This window comes from Schistocerca americana, chromosome 6 (genome assembly GCF_021461395.2).
Source record: "Schistocerca americana isolate TAMUIC-IGC-003095 chromosome 6, iqSchAmer2.1, whole genome shotgun sequence".
Taxonomy (NCBI): Eukaryota; Metazoa; Arthropoda; class Insecta; order Orthoptera; family Acrididae; genus Schistocerca; species Schistocerca americana.
Genome location: NC_060124.1, coordinates 579469549 through 579490370, shown reverse-complemented (window position 1 = coordinate 579490370; position 20822 = coordinate 579469549). Strand labels below are relative to the sequence as shown.

Genomic DNA, 20822 nt, shown 5'->3' with positions numbered 1-20822 from the left:
CGAAATTTCAGTCACCAACTTTCTCTTCCGAATGCGGAAATATTTTGTTGAGCCCACCCTACATAGGTAGGAATGATCATCAAAATAAAATAAGAGAAATCAGAGTTGGAACAGAAAGGTTTAGGTGTTCGTTTTTCCCGCGCGCTTTTCGGGAGTGGAATGGTAGAGAGACAGTATGATTGTGGTTCGATGAACCCTCTGCCAAGCACTTAAATGTGAATTGCAGAGTAATTACGTAGATATCGATGTAGAACCCTGCAGCTCTATTCCGTAGTTTCCGTTAGTCTAGCTTAATGAAGGTAACACGCCGATTAACAATACTCAAGAATTGTTCGATAAATTTCACTTTCTTAGGAGCTATCTACCTTCCCCGTGACTAGACACAAAGTATGTATCAGTACGTGTGTACCATCATCAGTGGGTCTTTATATCCCTAAGAAAGCGTTCATTAAACAGATTGCTTTTAACACCACTGGGCTTTTGTCGGGCGTGGTCCTATTATATCTGGTATGTCCTAGACTTCCTCCGACCTCTTAATTGACTTATCTAGTCAGTTATAATGCCAGCTGCGATTTAACTTGGACTGTGTGACTCGACATACTATAAAATCACTGCTAGAAATCAAAAAATGACAAAATATCCCGTGCCCTATTTCGGATTGAACACTGCATGTTTGGGTTTGTAATTTGAGACTTACCAACCCACACGTCATTATATATCTTAATTACTAGTCTGCTTGGTTTCATGCAGCGCTCCCAAGATGAGTATTATTTGTCCTTGTTTGAAACGAACAGTTTTACATCTCTTGCGTTCAGCTTACAAGGAGTAAATAAAATTCCTGTTATGGATCAACGTTTGAGTGCCACTCACTACAATAAAATAGCTAGTGTGGTTTTTATTGTGGTAAAAGAACATGTAAGCAGCTAGTTAAAGTCCGCCGGACCAATGGATGCATTCCATAGCAAGGAACGAGCTATCGTCTCCAACGTGTACGGGTCCCTTATGGGCTACGGAAATGACGTCACAGCCCATAAACGCGGCTGGCGGCCCTGCGACGACTCGGTAAATAGCCGCTGCCCTTGTGGGCAGGTTCTGGGAAGTCAGGCCCTTAAAAGTGGCACTATAACGACGCCGGTACCGCCTACACACAGGCATACGGTCTGAAAACTGCGTGCTGGGATAAAGTGGAAAGTGCTGCTATCATCGACTGTGGACCAGAAAGCAGTCCGAAAAGGCACATGGGTGACATTATCGTGCTACCCAGAAGCTACGTCAATCTCTAATTACACTGTTCTAAGACGTCGAGATATAATGAAACCACTGTCTGTTGTACGGAATGCACGATTAATTACACCTCTGAGCACATCGGAATATGGATCCCCCAGCAGTAAAGTCTTACGTGTCGATTGTGAAGTTGAGTGGAAAGGACATATCATGCAAGGCATAATAAACGGAAGTATTCACTTACTAGACCAAACCAATTGGCAAATTTGCGTACTACGCACGAGGCACTTTCCATTGCTGTCTAAACTGTCGATTCCTCGCTATTCACCGACCTGAATTACACGAAGTGTTCCGCAGCTAAATAACTGCACTAACGCACTTCTGAAACAGTGGGTCTCTCATATCCACTACAAAGTCTGACTTTATTCCCCGTGTCGGCGATGGTGTTTGAAGACTATGGTCCTTTCCTACGTAAATGCAGTCAGCGTTATGGAAGATAAGAGTTACATTACACATTACTTCTCGTTGCCGCTGCCATCATCTTTCCATATAGTCTGTACTCTTTAACCCAATACACACTGTTTTAATAACTTTCGTACCTCATCCTTATTGTCAACATTGCTTCCTAAAAACGGCTACCTTACTTTAAGTTAATACAGCAAACTAGCTCTCCATCCAGCCGTGCCACCAGTTCTACAAAGAAAGTTTTATTTTTTTGTTATTTCGTAATTTCTACATTTGTTTGTAAGTACCCATTTCTTTTTTTTGCGAAACTAAAGCCATGTAACATCTGACAGTGCGAATAAGTTTTAACTCATCACTGTACTGTATTTTATTGTGACTATAGTATTGTAATATTTATTTTTCGTATGTATAACTTGTCGTAAATATATGGGCCGACATGGGGAGAAATGAACAGCAGGTAATTGTAGAAGGAGGCAGGCACTAACCATAACAACAGAGAAAAACTGGACTGGACTGATCAAAGTGGAACGGGATCCAAAAAAAAAAAAGTCCTTCGAGGATATGTAAGGGGGGGGGGGGGGGGGGAGTAAGGGAGAAGCAGCAATGAGAGTACGATTCAGCTCTTAAATAATCTATTGAAACAACACAAGTGCAGCGAATTGAAAAACCAAACAGTCGGTAGAAAATGAGGCAAAAAAGGCCTCTCCAGGGCAGAATACCAACGGATGAATGAGTGGATGTTGAGACAAAGATGAACACAGACACATGGAGTACAGCAGCAACCTAAGATAAAGGGTGATGACATGATATATTGTTTGTCAATATTCGGTAAGCTGGCTACTGAAATTATAGAAGACAACTTTCTTGCAGGTTTCGTTTTAAAAGCCGTTGCTGGGAGTGGCGGAAAGAAAGTGAAACCAGTCGTGTTTAACGTCACGGTGCCAGCGACCTCTTGGCGAGACACGCGGGTAAACAGAGGACACTTCCGCAGGAGAGACGCGCGCCCGCCACCTGCTGGCAGCTGTTGCGTAATGTGGGGGAGGGGCTCTGGAGTGCCCTCAGCACTGCTGACCGCTGGGTGCCCGGCTGAGTGCTGCCGAGGCGCGGCCCGTCTCATTGACGGAGGTGGCGCCCGTATGGTGAAGAAGCACTTTCGCCAGCGAGTTTGCTTTCTCCGGTCGCTCGTTAGGCGGGGCGCTTTCGCTACACGGCAAAGTCAGCTAGGCTCGGCTCTGCCAGAGGCAGTGGAAACGGAACGCAGACCGCGTCTCAGCTGCCGCGCTGGGAAAATCACGAGAAGAGGAGCACGCCGCCGCGCGCCGTTCCGGGCAGAGCAGGCTGCGAAGACGGGAGCCGCTTTCGTGCTCGCTCGCTCACAACCCAGGTGGGAGCGCATCCTTCCCCACTCCACACTCACACGGCGCGAAACCAACTGAACAATAGGCACGGCCGCTGCAACACGGACGGCTGGAAACAAACACTACACATTCAGAAACAGAGGAGACGGTTTCTTACAAGTCAAGCACCGACTTTGCAAGTGATCAGGGCAGGAAAATAAAATGGAAGGATTGGGATGACGTTAGAAGAACGTGATAGCAACATACCACGTTGAAGCAGAACTGACAAAATTTCTGAGGTTGTTCACGGGTATTTATGAATATTTTGGTACGAGAGTTCACAAATTTTAATCATTCCGATTCTTTTTCTTTCTTTGCAGGTACTTTCCTGCATCCTGGTATACGCTGAAATCCCCGATTCACGGCACCGCAGCACGCCGCTGGTGTTGCTGAGTAGTACGCTTCCAGCGTTGTCAGACAAGTCTGCCTGATGAAATATGAAATGGCAGGTCATTGAGAACCAGGAATTCTCTTCCTTTTAACCAGATAGCTACTTTGAATGTAGCATGCGCTAATATAGGTTACCTTTGAAGCTAGTAAGTGACAGGGAACAGATAGGGATCTACTATTACATCCAGAATTTAAAAGAACTTTTGACGACTTAAGATCAAATAAAGCAGAAGAGACAGATAACACTCCACCGGAATTTTTGAAAGCTTTGAGGGAAGAGCGGCAACAGAACGACTATTCACACTGGGGTGTAGAATGTATGAGTCTGACATTATACCGTCTGACTTCCGAAAAAACATCCCTCGGAGCATTCGTTTTTTGTTCTAAACCTAGGAAGTTAGTAAGTCCAACTTTTATTTAGTCCACATAAACTTCCTCATTCTGTATCAAAAATTGCAACAGCCGACAAGTGCGAGAAATATCGCACAATCAGCTTAACAGCTCACGCATCCAAGTTGCTGACGAACAAAATATACAGAAGAATGGAAAAAGAAATTGAGGATATGTTAGTTGACGATTAGTTTGGCTTTAGGAATGGTAAAGGCACCAGAGAGGCTGTTCTGACGTTGCGTTTGACAATGGAAGTAAGGCTGAAGAAAAATCAACGTTCACAGGATTTCCCGACCTAAAAAGCGTTCGACAATGTAAGACGGTGAAATATGTTCGAAATTCTGACAAAAATAGGGCAAGCTATAGGGAACGACGGATAATGTACAATAAGTACAAGAACCAAGAAGGAAGAAGGAAGAATAAGACTAGAAGACCAAGAAGGAAGTGCTCGCATTAGAAAGGATGTAAGACAGGGAATACTTTTTCGACCTTACTGTTCTATCTATACATCGAAGAAGCAATAACGGAAACAAAGATTCAAGAGTGGATTAAAATTCAAGGTGAACGGATGTCAGAGGCAAGATTCGTTGATGACATTGCTATTCTCAGTCAAAGCAAAGAAGAATTACAGGATGTGTAGACTGGAATGAACAGTCTAATTCGAAGAAAGTAAAGAGAACTAGCAGAAATGAGAACACCGAGAAACTTAGCATCAGGATTGCTGATCGCGAAGTAGACGAAATGACGGATTTCTTCTACGTAGGCAGCAAAATAACCCGTGACTGACGGATCAATAACGACATAAAGAGCAGACTAGAACCGGCAAAAAGGACACTCCTAGTCTACTAGTTTCAAATATAGGCCTTAATTTGAGGAAGACATTTCTGAGAATGTAAGTTTGGAGCACAGCACTGTATGGTACTGAGGCAATGACTGTGGGAAAACTCTAACAGAAGGGGATCTAAGCATTATAATGTGGTGCCACAGAAGAATGTTAAAAACTAGGTGGACTGACAAGGGAAAGAATCAGGAGGTTCTATGCAGAATCGGAGAGGTAAGGAATATGTGGAAAACAGTGACAAGGAGAAGGGACGAGTGACAGCACATCTGTTAAGACATCAGGGAAAGATTTCCATGGTACTAGAGGGAGTTGTAGAGGGCAAAAACTGTGGAAGAAGAATGCGTCCAGCAAATAATTGAGGACGTAGGTTGCAAGTGCTACTCTGAAAAGAAGAGGTTCGCACAGGAGTGGAATTCGCGTGGCGAGCCGTATCAGACCAGCCACAAAGACTGACGACCTGGGGGGAGAAGGTGAAGCGTTCAGGCGGTGCGAGAGCGTAGAATGGTGCGATAGCTCTGTTGGGTATATTCACAGAATTCGAATACGAAAATGTCAAACAGGATTATCTACTGGACGTCGGTATTAATCCTGAACAACTTAAAACAGCCGCAGTTGCCTAAGTGTCGGTACACACAGTGCCTCTCACCTAGAGTGAAGAGCCCAAATTATTTTAAACAATTCAACACAAAAAAAGAAGTTTTGCTGTCAAATGATTGAGAAGAAATTTATTCAACGTTATTAACAGTATGTGTCAAGGTATTAAAGCAAAGTCATTTCTTAAATTCAACTGTTCGTGGACGATTTATTTATTAACGAGAAACGTGCGCTCCGAGTGTCAGGTTTCAGTGTTTGCTATGGTCAGTTACAGTTTTCGTTCTCTTCCCACACGTTGTAATGAGAGATATTTTACACCCTTTGCCACCTAGTACACATTTCCACTTTTTAGCTATTTCCTGGAATAATTGTTGGTACATATTTTACGACGAAACCTGCGTATTGCGGATCTGATTGTTAAGTCTCTGGTTTCTATATTACGTGGTCCAGTTATCGTCCAGAATCGCTGGTGTATTACAGAATATTCGGTTTATCTTCTCCTGTTCCCCACTCCATGATGTTAGTCATTTACTAGTATGACCACGTGGTAGGTAGCCATAGTTCTAATCTGATATCCGTACGAAGTAAGTTTCTTTCGTCAGTTCATATGCAAGTTGTAATGGCGCTGTTTTTCGCACCCTGGTACTTGTTTCATGAACATCGTCTTTACTTTTTCTGTACTCTTTATAGCGCCGATCCCAATTTTCTTTCCATGTGATCCGTATCCTCTATACATTACGACAGACGCCAGTGCCGCTGTGCTTAACGACAGGCTGGTTGCGTTCGGGATGTTGCATTGCTGCTGCTGCTGCTGCTGCTCTTTTCTGAATATGCAAATCGAATGATGTTCTCCGAAGTAATTCCTAGGTATTTTTATTTCCCCACTATTTGTAGGATTTCACTCTATACAGTTACACCGTCTCTGATTGACATTTTCGTACTCTCCTGACTGTCATTTGAACTGTCCTCTTGGTTTACTTTTAGGTCATTTTCCTTTTCCTACGTTTCGAGAGTTTGTAGTGGTTTCTATTTCTCCTATCTCACTACTACTACTATTACCATGTCGTCTGCGTACAGATTTCTGGTTTTGTGTCTTCCTGTATTATGTTTGTCACGTCTGCTTTATACATTTTGAAGGAAATGCACTCTAGGTGCGAGAGTAAAATTTACATATTTTCAATTTTTGATCTGCTCAGGACATACGCGGTAAGAATTACGAGGGAGTTCCCGATATGACAGAATTTTCTGCCTTTGACTGTAGTAACTGTTTACTTCGGCTATTGGGCAGCTTCGGCTATTATATCACTTCAGAGGCAATGGTTGACATGCACGATGAGCACAAGGCACGAGACACGAGACTACACACACCGACTAGCTTAATGCGGGAAAACACACAATTTATGATACATAACAATACGTTAGTTTTGTTTGCCCGCCAAACGCTGGAAGATTTGTAGCTCGGCGACTTGTGCCCATCATGCACGTCAAGCACCTTCTGTGGAATTGTATAAAGCCGAAACTGGACAATAGTCGAAATAAAGTTACTACAGTCAAAGGCAGAAAACGCTCCATTTCGAAAAAAAAATGAATGACTGTGGAAGCTGCTCGAAGAAAAGTTGCAATTAAGTTAGTAGACAAATGGCCTTGTGTACGGAAATTTGGAATTCAGTGCATAAAACATGCTGAAAGGTCTTTATTGGATTTCTTCCATGTTAATTTCTTAAATCTGTTGTCATTTACGGCATACATTCCTCTTCTAAATTTACTGTGGTGTTTCTGACTATCTGGGAGGAGACTGAGCAGTTGAAATTGTTACTTTTCCACATAAACAAGAGAACGATCTGTCACACTACCACACTTTGAAACACAGTTTATACGTAATTCATGTCACACCGTCTCATATGGAACCTTCATCCACTTTCTTTTATACAGTGTATATGATAAGATACTGTCATCCCCCTTCCCTTCTGTGTGGAAGGATGAATGAGCAAATGTATTTCTAGTTGCATGCTCGATGGTAGCAGACAAGCCGGTCTGCTAGAGAACAGTAGGACCAATGTCTGAACAGGTAGCTACGCTTTCTAAAATCAAAGAGATTTCTATTCTTGGTATGGTCCTGTCCGTCCCTTGTCATGTAGGTATAGGAAGCTGCCTCTCTGGTCACTTCCGCTTGTATCTGTTAAGCGCGTTTGGTAGGAGAGCAGGCCAGTCTGTCCGCGGCGAGCGTCTGAAGTGGTAAGATCTCCAGCTAAGCGCGTCTCTGGTACGTCCGTAGTACAATGGATTTCTTAAGTTCAGCCTAACTGAAAATTTAATCACATTTGTTTCAGGTTTAGGTCTAAAATATCTTATGTTATCTTAAATTGCAACGCAGTGTAATTCGAGTGTGAAGTTCAGAATATCTTCCAGTAGTTGCTTTGTCACTACTTTGTGAGTGAAGTGGAACCATGTGTGGATGATCTGTAACTCTAACTAAGATATCAGTCTTAAATGGGAATGTGCGTGAGATTATAACGTCTCGTCTTGACAATATTTTCCAGTATAGCAACTTTTCTTTATGTTCAACCGACGTGGGGTGTACTTTGAGAGACCAGTACCACGTGCTTATATAATTGTTTGACCCATCAGGTTAATAGTATGACGACAGTAACCAGTTCGAGGTTTTTCTTTTATAAATTGCGTTTCGATGTAATTTATTTTAATTATCAAAATTATTGTGGAGTTGCACTCTTTGTGTAAAAGAAGTTGACCACATGAAGCATGTGGTGTAATCAACAAAGTGGCACTCAGCTATTCTTTTCGAGAAGATTTCACACACAAGTAGTATGAATTTAGTATACCAGTATGTGGTAATTTCATGACAGACAGGATTGCGCTATTCTTCTTTGGGTGAAAATTGAATCGGTTGGTTGTGGTTAATTTCCTCTTGCATATGTTTCAACGTTCTTCATGTGTTATTTTATGAATGCAGTGTTGTATACAGTCTCCCAATCTTGGCTCCATATTTGATGTGTTGCATAAGATTACGAACTCACATTTTCACAATCGTAAATAAGGCACCAGTTTAGTTATGAATCAAGTTTAATATGCTGAAATTTTAAAGAACAATCATCAATGTTAAAATAAATATCCAAATATAAACTGATTTTTTTTTAATTTTTTTAAATTCTTTTTTTTAAATTTTTTTAATTTCTTTTAAATTTTTTTTAAATTCTTTTATATATATATATATATATATATATATATATATATATATATATATATATATATATATATATGTAAAGAATTTAAAAAAATCAGTTTATATTTGGACATTTATTTTAACATTGATGATTGTTCTTTAAAATTTCAGCATATATATATATATATAAAACCGGTTGTCTTAAGATGACTATTAGAAGATTATGATTAATGTTAGTCTGGTTGGCAATTTGGTAAACTAGACTGGATACCTGGTGAAACAGTTGCCCAGTAATGCAAGGATAACTTCCCCAGATAGCTCACAGCTTTTAACCCGCTTTTATTATCTTGAATAGCAGCACCGCTTTCAGAACAACTTAATGCATCAACATTACAATGCATGTGTGCTATTTTCCCCTGATTTCCAGACGAAAAACGTCCCAAGTACTGGAGGTGTAGCCTAGGTGCTGTAAAACGAAGTGCAGCAAAGCACTGTGTATATTTGTGTACTCGATAACGAACATTATCGGAAGAGATTTGAAATGGACACCACAAGGCAGTGCGCCCATCAGGCCTGCACCTAGCTGCACTTGGTCCACAGCGTAATGTACGTGTAACACATGTTTATGGCTGAATAAATGTTATCAAAAAACTAAAAATGCGATTAGTTGCATATTTATTCCGAGATAAATAGAACAGGACGTGGTGCCGTAACGTGGCTAGATAGCGAGTGACACAGTGTAGGTGGGTGTTGGCAGAGCCAGCACACTGGACGGCGGGTGTGGTAGGACAGGAGAGGGGCGTGGCCAGGCAGCGACCCGTCGCCTCCAGTGTGCGCCGCCGCGGCCGGCCGGAAGTGAGCCGCCGTATGTGGCGGCGGCGGCGGCCTCCAGCCGGCCGGAAAATTGCCTGCCTGCCAGCAGGCGGCCGCGGGGGCGCCGCGCTGGGTGGCGCTCCCATTGTCACCCATACTCGCTTTGAGGCGGCGCGTAAATACCAGCAAGGGGGGGCGGCTCAACTGGTAGCTCAGTACTGCCTGTATCTCTCGGCTCTCATACAGCTGCCGTCTTCATCTTCATTAGGTAAGGGAGTACAATGCTTCACCGTGCCACTATTACAGATTACAGGGCCCGGGGCCTGGGGGGGCCGAGCAGCTCCGAAACGATGAAGCTGGTCGGCTGTCTATGGCGAGTGGTCTAACGACGGTGATATCCTGATTAGGCCACAAGATGCAGGGCGCCCACGCTTGATCACCGACCGTGGAAGACGTCGACTTGCCCGCCCTGTAAAGCAGGACAGGTGGCGATCTGTGGAAGGTCTGACAACAGGGTACAGTGCTCGTCCATGCGCACACACACACAGTTCAGTGCACATTGTTGAATATGGACCTCAGCAGCACGTGACCCCTACATTTTGCCACACTGATCCTCCCGACATCTTATTTACCATTGCAGTGGAAACTGGGTCTTCGAGATTTGACTGTGTAGCAACAGAAACCTGTCTCGTGGTCGGGGGAATTCCTGTTATTGTTACAACAGGTCGACGGTCGAGTCCCGATACGCCATCTAGAAAAGTACACCGTGCCATAGAAGCTGCCGCTGGGGTACTATTATACAAGGGGGGACATTTCTGTGGGCTTTCGTACGATTCGTGGTAGTAACCCAAGGCGACATAACAGGCCACCTGAACCCGTTCATGATTGATGTCTTCCTCCATGATGAGGCCACCTTCCAACAGGGTAAGTGTCCGCGTCACAATGGCAGAATAGTGCTACAGTGGTCTGAGGATCACCAGCGTCGCCTGATTTGATGGCTACGGAACTCACGAGCGAGTCTATTGGGCGCCAGCTTCGAGCCCAGATACGGCCGGCCCGTTATTTAGAGAAGACGCACGACCTGACCTGTGTGTACACATCTGGTACACCTACCTCCGAGAAATTATCACGGACTTCTCGTATCCGTATCATTCAGAATCACCGAGGTATTGCGTTTCATAGGTGAACGAACACGACCTTAAGCAAATGGTGATGGTGGCCATCTGCTCCTCAGTGTCTGTGTAAAGCGAGCAGACATCTTGTTTCTGATATCGACCAAAACAAGAACTTCAAAGAAATGAATACATAAGTTCTAACATTGATAGTGCAGTTCCAGATGCTTTGTCCATGCTTTCGGCGACACTAGCCTACAATTACATGCGCTCTTTATGCCTGCAACGGGCACGTGGTCACCAGGAATAGTAACTTCTCATAACTGTATCCGGCGGCTGCTAATAAAGCACTGGACTGAGGTATTATGTTCACTTGAATCGTCAGTTACGTGTCACACTTATCGCTAGTCACTGTGGTGATAGAAACAATGACCAACTTTTCGTCTGAAACCGAGTTTCTGTTTTCACGTTTCCAAACGTCTCTACAGCCACAGCGAACAAAGAAATCATTACTCTTCCTGTCCTAAACGATGCAACTCCTATCTACCATTAATTAAATTTTTTGTAACAAAAATAGAAAATTTTCGATGCTCCAACAATCTATAGTTACTTTATTCTTTTCATCAGAACACTCTTCGCAAGTATTTTATTGTGTGTTATCGACATTTACGAAAGACCTTTACACACGATCATTAATTTTTATGTAGTCACCTTGAAGCAAATATAAACTGCGAAACTTTTTTTTTCTTTGGTATTTTGTGAAGGAACACTTTAGTCTCCATTCCATAGCAAAAGTGTATACGAAATACATGGTGAGAGAATACAGGTCCAACGACAGCAAAATGAGTACGAATGCATCTTTACGCTATGGTGGAAAAAACATATTTACTCACGGAATAAAACTGATTGTATCATCCGCCTTGGGAAAAGGGGCAGAGAGGGGGGGGGGGGGGGGGGGGGGGGGGGCAGGAGGAGCGGGCTGTGTGTTATATCAAAAAGGACGCTACGCTGCCTTTGAGTAAAGTACACGACGCACTGCTGGTGACTGGTGGACGGCAGAAGCAGCGGCAGTCCCAGGAGGGCGATGCTCCATCGACGCCTGCTGCAGTCTGGCGACCCAGGCGTGACCTCGCGGCTTAACAGGCGGCTAGGAGGCGCGCTGTTTACCAATGAGAAAGCCGACGGCCGAGAGCAGAGGGCCGACTGCCGGGACCCGGTGTCCGCAGACAGCCTCTCTACCGTACACACACACACACACACACACACACACACACACACACACACACACACACACACACACGTAACCTCTGCCCGCATCAGACACAGTGCTCCCTGAGCGCATGATGTAACGTGTATGTCAACCATTCGAATAGCATTAGCTCAGAAAATAGAGAGCACGAATCTTCGCTGTATTAAACCTGATAAACTTTACAAAGTGACTCTCTCTTTACATACGTGCTGTCATTACACTGACAGTACTTTAGCCCCTTCTAACTTCTGTCAATTCTATTTAATTATGCTACATTCCAACACCTTCAAAACACAGAGTTACTACTTTACACGACACTTCAGCAAAGCACGATTTCACAAATAAATTTATACTGTTCCGAATCAAAAGTAATCAATTTGATCCTAAACAGGCCAAATTTTCTACAAAAGCTTCAGAATACTACTAAACAGGAAACGTGATAAAACCTGTCTTGCCAAAAAATGTTTTCTTGCCATTGGTACTGCACTGTACACAAAATTCAAGAATCCTAATAGCAACAGAAACAAAATCATGGAGCTTTCCACGAACAATTATTTGATAAGAACGTTGTCGCTTTAAATAACCAGCCAACACGTCACGTCGCACGAAAACGTGCTTCTCGTTTTGTACACTACAGAGTGAAACGCTATCTTTAATAGAGGCTAGCATCAGACTGAAGTTCTCAGCGCTTCCCGCGCATCTTGTGGGAAAAATAAGAGGCAGCCCAAGACTTTTTGGTGAACTGCAAGTGTGACTGCCGTGGCTAAAAATGATAGCTTATTAAACTTTCCTCTGTTCAAATGGCTCTGAGCATTATGCGACTTCACTTCTGAGGTCATCAGTCGCCTAGAGCTTAGAACTAATTAAACCTAACTAACCTAAGGACATCACACACATCCATGCCCGAGGCAGGATTCGAACCTGCGACCGTAGCGGTCGCTCGGTTCCAGACTGTAGCGCCTAGAACCGCACAGCCACTCCGACCGGCAAACTTTCCTCTGTTCTGAAGCCACAGCAGGGGGTTAGCAATCGAATGATTAACTCCAGGTATCTTTCCAACGTATGTTAGACTTTTGCAGAAGTAACGAATCACAGGGACATATTACTAAAAGTATGTCCTCGAATGAAGAACTGACTTGACTTTATGACATGAACGAACTTCATCTTGCAAGAAGGCAACAGTAGTATACATTTTCTTTAGCTGTATTCTCCATAAGAAAATTAAGTATGCCGTAAGTGGTTCACGAGCAAGTGTAAAATGCGTGAGAGTAAAAGTGACAAAAATGAACTACCGAACACGCCGAATAATGAGCTTAAACTACTTCTAGAAACATGAAATTGGAGTGACGTCGTCTGTTGCTGTCACAATTTCTCTTAGAGAAAGAGAAGTCGCTCGCGATTCGAGTTTAACGGCTCGAAGTCGAGGTCATTAATTAAAGCTGGAGTGCTGACTGTGTCGGACGAAAACTGAGAAGAAAGTTGCGTTTCTTACAATTTTATCAGCCACTCAGACTTCTTCGGTCTGCAGTGCATCACATCCAAAGCTCCAAGTAAGGACTGTCGGGTGAATTTGAAGGGCAACAAACAGGTCACAGAAAAAATTCTGTGACGCTATGGAGAAGGCTTCACAGATTCAACCGTATGTGGCGCGCACTTGCTTCAGAAAAAAGTTGCGCATGTACTGACGGAATCCTTTCTGTATTCATGGTCTCTGGTAAGCTAAACAAGAGGCAAGGCACACTAACCTCATTTATCCTGTATGACGCGGCACAACGTTAAGTCGAAGCCACCTTATTCCTACGCAGATATCCAAAACCATAAATAACCCAAGCATGCGAGCCGTTATAAATCCTTTAAGTATCGACTGACTTCATGTGTACACTGTGACCAAGTTAACACCTGAGGATGCTGATCGGGGTGAGACTGTCTGAAACAACCAAGACTTGTCCCCGTTCAGCTGTTCGCTCGACAGAAAACGCTACGTCGTGGAAAAAAATTCATCCCTTCTTTTATCTCAGTACTCAGTATTCTGTACTGCAACTGGACAATGCCTAACTACATAATGTCCTGAATGCCCCCGGTTTCTTCGTAGGCAACTTCTTGTTTTCACATTCGCAGCCTTTAATGGACAAAAATGAGGAAACATCTTTTATGGCCCAACAGTTTGCGAGAAGTGTGGCTAAATTAGTACTTGTACAGTGAGTCTACTTTAGGGTCAAAAACTTTAATTTTTTGAAACAACATTTTCCTATTCAACATGAATCGGTAGATAAAAGTAAAATAACTAATCAACAAATATTCTACAAAATGCGACGCTGTAATTAAACCATACCTTCAAACGTACCAGAAACATCCCTGCTTGCATCGGCTCCAAGAGTAACCCACCTACTTACCACCAAAATTTACATGCTACCTCTCACGATAAAACAGCGGTGTGGTAGAATACACGTTATTAACACAGCCCACAAGGCGACTGCCAGCAGGTGGCGTCTGGAACATTTGTCACATTTGAATGAAACATGTATGCCAACATAACAATAATTGACAAATTACAAGTTTTTAATCAAGTATTTGCAAAAATAGCTTTCTCAACAAAAAAATATAAATTCGGTGTCGGCATACATTTTTCATTCGCGTGAGACGAATGTACCACGTACCTCCTGTAGGTGGTCGCCTTGCGGGCGATCTGAACAACATGAATTCTACCAACTCACTACTTTACCCTGTGACGTAGTGCGTAAATTTTGCTGATAAGTACGATCTGGTATATTAGATGTCTAATGGTATGGTTTAATAACAACGTTGTATTACACAGAGTATTTGTTAATGAGTTATTTTACTTTTACCCGTAGATAAGTGGATGATTAATGTTGAACTGAAATCTGTCATTTTAAAGAATTAAAACCATCAAGATGGCAAATAATGTTTTACAACCAGAGTGACTGCTAATCTTCTCCGAGGGCACTACGTCAGTTTTTGCAAAGATTAGGAATTCATGGACGGAAATCAATATTTAGTTTCTTATCGACGCAACTTACACCTTACAGCAAAGACTTAAGCCCATGGCAGCTGTTCATAATGACGATACTTGCACTACATGCATCACAGAATAACACGTGGACAGAACTGAACTGTGGATTAAAAATAATTTGAGTACATAGTTTGCGTGCATTATGATAGGAGCGCAATTCCTGCAACATTAGTAGTCTAGATACTGTATCCTTCGAGCTATGCATTATACGCGCAATTTGAGTGATGCTTATTCTATGAAATTTTTACCTTACGATCCCAATTCGAAGAACACTTTGTCGAGAACCGTGGTCTGTCCTTTGTGGCTTGAATGACGTCATTGCTAGACTGTTCCTACCCAGGAAGATATATACATAACATTAAAATCATTTTCTTAAGTTCCTGTAAGGAATAATTCAATTTTACAACCAATCACGATCACTGAACACAGAAAATGCGCAAGAGCCACGTCATAGACGACAATGTATTGTTTTAGAAGATAGCTCCACAATCATCGGTGAGGAAGGTAGACTTTTTAGAAATAGCATACGCTGTTTACAAACACATGATTGACAGGAGTTAATCATACGACATCTCCTACCGCCGGAAATATTAACCATCGACCGTTGTTCCCTGAACTCAAAATACTCGTTTAGATCGTCTGCCGTATATACTAGTTTTGACCCCAATGGTTTGATTCGCGCGGAAGAAAATTGTCATTCATTTTCAGTTACTTGTGAATCCCTTACTGCAATGGTCTATGGACCCTGATCGTATCAGCTTGCCAAGAAATACACCCCCCCCCCTCCCCACACACACACACACACACACACACACACACACACACACACACACACACACACAGAGACTTCGAGCTCTATTTTTGTTCAACGGAAGACCTTGTTAGCTCGCGGCAGCTTTCATGGCTTGCACCAATTTACTTCTGATGTCTCCTTTGCCTCGATCATCCTCTATAACCTTGCTTCGTAGACAATTACTTCACTGCTACTGCGTCGTTCTCAGATTTTATGTTAAGTAAGTCGTTGACGTTATTTGTACTACTCTTCATCACCGTCTTTGTTTATCCGTAATCCTTGAAAAGACAAAAGGTTTTTCAAACAAAGCAATACGTGTCACTACGTATCGTTTGGGAATTGCAACGAATAAGCCTACTCAATTTACTGTGTATTTTTAACTCTACCGTGTTGTATGGGATGGTAAATTTTCATAACGAAGAACCAGTAGAATGAAATTACACATGGTAATTTCAGTTGTTTGCCAGGGTTTTACACATGTACTAGTCTCACTTAAAGGATTAACCGTTACTTCGTGGCGAACATGTTGTCCGTAGTTTCAGTCAGTCTTCCAAAAATTCCTCATATACGGGCAGACCGGTTGCGTCGTCTGCGAAACCTTGCCCCTTTTTTAACTTCTGTTGCCGTTCTGTATTTTCCTTTGGTTTCTTCGCTGTCTCTTCTTACGTACACTGGTGATGATCTGCATCCCAACCTCTCCCACCTTCGTTAACACGAAATCGTATGAAGTCTTTAAACGAGGAGGGGGGGGGGGGGGGGGGAGTGGGGGTCGGAGACGGCCTCGCGGCAAATCTCTCCCCCTCTTAGACGGGCCTCACACGCGGCGGAACCACGGCGGTGCCGACGCTGCGGGTAATTAGCCTGTAATTACCGGGAATTACCCCGCCGTTTTTAGTGCTGCTCTTCCGGCAGAAGGCTCGCACGCATAATGGGCGGAACGCGCCTGTCGGCCGCCCTTGACGCAACCCGTCACACACACGAGCGTTCACGTCACTTCAGCGAAGGCGTCGCGGTCGCGGACGAACTCGACACGCGCTGACTGAGGGAGGAATCGTGCTGTCTGTGACGCGCCGTGTTTGTACTTAATTTAATTGAGACCGGGCTGAACAGTCGTACGACCTCGAGAGGAGCGGAGGCAGGCCGTTAGTTAACGTTCCGTCCACGTCTTTACAGACGGTACGCTACAGCAGCTACATTGAGGGAGTGGCCGAAGGGCCGGCGGTAACAAAGGATGGAGGGAGTCCAAGAAACCCCTGCCCCTCTTATATCAGAATTTATAATTTACGTGGTCTACCCAAAGCGAATTTACATCCTGCCCGCCACACATTCAGTATCACTAACAAAGCTAAACGTGTAACGAAAAAATGAAAATGAGCGTTTGGCGTCATTGGCCGGAAGGCCCCTTGCGCGGCAGGTCCGGCCGCCTTGGTGCAGGTCTTAGTACATTCGACGCCACATTGGGCGACCTGCGCGCTAGATAGGGATGAAATGATGATGAACGCAGCACAACACCCAGTCCCAGAGCGGAGAAAATCTCCGACCTAGCCAGGAATCGAACCCAGGCCTGTAGGACGGCAATCCGTCACGCTGACCACTCGGCTATCGGGGCGGACAACATGTAACGAATATTGACTAGTAGCGAGTGTATGCGGAGCCGTTTGTCGTGGTATCCCTGTCAGACTCTATACAGAATTAGCCGTTCTCTTAACCACAGCAAACCGCGATCCCTCCAACAACAAACCGTGCTCAGTGCGTGCCGCAACGCCCAAGTAACACACGCCTACAAGAATTGTGACAGCAGTGATCCACAAAGTAACGTACAATATTGACATTCAACTGCTGTAGAATTTTAGAACATATTCGGAGCACAAATGTAGCGATCTATCTAAGACAATGACTATCATCATGCGTGCAGCACGGATTCCGAGAACATCCACGCAGCTCGCGCTCTCACACGTGACACGCTGTCAGTCGCGGATCAAGGCGCTTAGCAACGCGCGGTACTACTTCACTTCCGGAAGTCCACAGGACCGATTGCTAGCTAAAGTAATACCATATGGAGTATAGCTATCAGTCCGGCCTTGACAAGATTTCAGATTCTGAAAAGACCGGCGAGTTGATTTAAATATTTAGAGATGTAAAATTGTGCACCTCACAAAATGCAAAAACGCAGTGATCTATGTCTGCAATACCAGTCAGTCACAACTGCAATCAGTCAACAAATACAAATAAGTGCTTGATGTAACAGTTTGTGAGGATATGAAATGTGATGATTTAAATATGCTTAATCGCTTCATTGGTATGATACCAGGCAAGAGCATTTAGTCTTCAAAGGGGGCGGCTTACAAAACACTGGTGCGCCCCATTCCTGAAATACTGCGTAAGCGCAGGGAACCAGTACCAAAGAATTGCGACGGTGATGCAGAACATAGAGAAAGAAGGGCAGAACGAACGGTCACAGGTTGGTTAGACACCGGGGAGAACGTGATGGGGGTGCTGCGAACTCTGTACTGGCACACGCTTTACGAGATACGTCAGCTGTCTCGCGAAATCTTTCTTGCAGAGTTTCAACAAACTCTGTCAGACGAGGAACCTAGGAACGCCGACGTACAGCTCTCATAGGAACGCCATAACTGTCTATCTGTAGCGTCAAAGAGGCACTTAAAACTTTTTCCCTAGCTTCACTGGAGAATGGGACGGGAAGGAAGAAAAATGTGTATAACAACGGGGAGAACTTTCTGCAGGCACTTCAAAGTGCCTAGCAGACTGGATGCAGATTTTCACTTGCGCGCAGGACATTTAATTTACACATTGAGCCACCAACAGTTCTGGTCCTGTCACTTTTTTGCTCATTACGAACAGTAAATCATGTGTATTTAATGCGAATCACGTCTGGCTAAACGGAACATCTCATGACTTTATTACGATTGTACAGCATTGGTTGCCAATTATTAAACGGAAACTGCACATATGCAGCTGCGAACAGACAGACGTAACCAGAGTATCATAATAGTGAAAAAAAGTTCTCATCGTGCTCATGAGAGCACTGCGCTGTAATGTTTGCAAGGAAATAGATAGGTTATTCGCTGAGAATGAAAAATTAAGTACCAGACAGATTCGTGTAACTCACCGTTTTTATCTTACTTTTGCAATTTTATTTTAGGTTTCCTTACGTCGAAACACACACATGCGCACACGCGCATGCAAAAATAAAGGAAAGCAATGGGATACAAATGCTTCGAACCTTTCGTCTTGGGCGCTGTGTTTTCATCGTTCGAGTGGCACATTAGAAATGGATGACGTAACATAACAATACACTTTTCCTTCCCCATACGACACGCGCCACATAATAACTAAACAGTGATTAGAGGACTCCTGAGCTCAGGAGCGACACATTTCCGTATACCGCAGTCTCCAGAACAACTAATTCCTCTGCGACATGGTCCCTTATTCCACGCACCTTAACACTTATCATAACTCTAGGAACAACAAAATAAAAAAAAACTATGAAAAGGAAAAATTAAAAGTTCAGATGTTGTAGCTTGTAGGTGTGAATGTTAGTTTATTTGATTTTTAACAGACGGCACAATAGTTGATGCGACCACGAACATCAATGTTAAACTATAAATTCATTTTATCTGTCTTAAAATTAAATACGAGCTGCTAATCAAAATTTTCAGTTTTATATCATGCGTCCATAACGTATCACGTCCTATGGAATCTACAAACTACGTTTACCTAGTGTGTGTCTACACTAGATGTGTAGAACTGTAAGATGGATTCATCTCTTCCAATGGAAGTCAGAAGGACATTACGAGGATATGTGGCCCCACAGAACACACTAGTCAAAGAGAAGGAGATATTTTATGACTATGCATACGCCATCACTTACCAGTTTTCATATTTTCCCTTTGTTTAAAAATTCGAGTCGTCAGCACCACGTTTCAGTTCACTACCACACTTCTGTATAAACGGCGAATGAAAGGACTCTGCTCCATCCATCTTAAGACCATTAATGTTCTGAATTTAGTAAGGGCAGGAAATATGGATAGGTGTGCTGAAAACTTAGTTCTGATGCTTTTGAGTTAATATAATACGCGAGATAAAGTGTGGAAAAATACTATCTAGGGCCGCAGATATACGGCAAGCGAAATGTCTTCCAAACAAGGTTTGTTGACTTCCATTACCTCTACTGTTTCCGCAGATCTGCAAGCATCTTGTAAACAATGTTCTACGTCACGACAAGCAATGTTTCGGAAAGACTATAGTTAATAACACTTGAAAATATTTTGATAAAACTCTTGAATCCACACAACATACAACGAAAACACGAAGATATTCTGTATACGAGCGATACACGTAACTACATTTGTTTATAGGAATCCTGTACATCAAAGCATGCGGGGAAACACCAAGTGAGTGTTATTACACACCTATCAATCACTCGGTAAGATTAAAATCTCTAAGAACATCATGCATTTACGCCTCCAGTCTAGCAACGCAAATGCTTGCACATAGAAGGAAATAAGTTTCTAATTTTTACTGAAATAAACGTCTATTAACGTTGCTAGAGAGTAGTGGTCCTTCGAACTAACATTCAATAGGAAGTAATACGGACTACCAAAAACTGGAATCTCTATTTTATTATTTTGTGAAACAGAAACGGGACAGCATGCCAATATGGAACTATTATCGTTAAACACACCAGCATTCCGAAAACTGGACGTCTATAAATTATGGATTACTTGGTATTATATACGCAGGCACTCGACTATGCACTGGGGAGATGCAAGACAACACATAAAAGAAAGATTTCCAACAGGCAACATACACCAAGTCCACTCATAGTTCGATAATTTGCCGTCACAAAGGTGGGAGATTACAATAAAAGGATATCAATTCATGCAAATTTCCAAGATCACATGTTACAGGACATTGCATGGAGTGCAGAAATTAAATTCTGAAACAGATTTTGGAATAATTTAATATTATGAGCGGGAACTGTGACAAACGCAATTATCGAACCACAGCAGGGCTGTACCTTCAGTGGACCGTTGAGAGACGAGCTTATTGTTGCGAGATGAATCTTTGAGCACGCGCGCCGTTGCCACCAAATGCTTTGAGGAGCGTCCACCAGAGGCGCCACTTCCTTTGACGCTGTGCGTGCGCGCTCTTGCGGCGGACTCTGCAAACAGCAGCACCAGTCAGTAACAGTGCGCCTCCACGCAGCCAGTTGTGTAACTATCTTGTCACGATGCTTTGTACGGTGGGCTAATTCGAAATTTGGCTTGGCTTAACTGTTTATCAGACTTTAATTGAGATCAAAATTAAATAATCTCGAA

General features: G+C 43.2%; 1 protein-coding gene across 4 annotated transcripts in view; it reads right to left on the bottom strand.

Moving 5' to 3' along the window:
* Positions 1-20822, bottom strand: part of LOC124619220 (microtubule-associated tumor suppressor candidate 2 homolog) — a 586056-nt gene that overhangs the window by 276373 nt on the left and 288861 nt on the right. For 3 of the 4 annotated variants that reach the window (XM_047145442.1, XM_047145444.1, XM_047145443.1), the window contains exon 7: positions 20522-20665. The exons of the other annotated variant lie outside the window; for it this stretch is intronic. In XM_047145442.1, coding sequence (XP_047001398.1) covers positions 20522-20665 — 144 coding nt within the window. The remainder of the gene's footprint in view (positions 1-20521; positions 20666-20822) is intronic. 4 annotated transcript variants of the gene reach the window in all.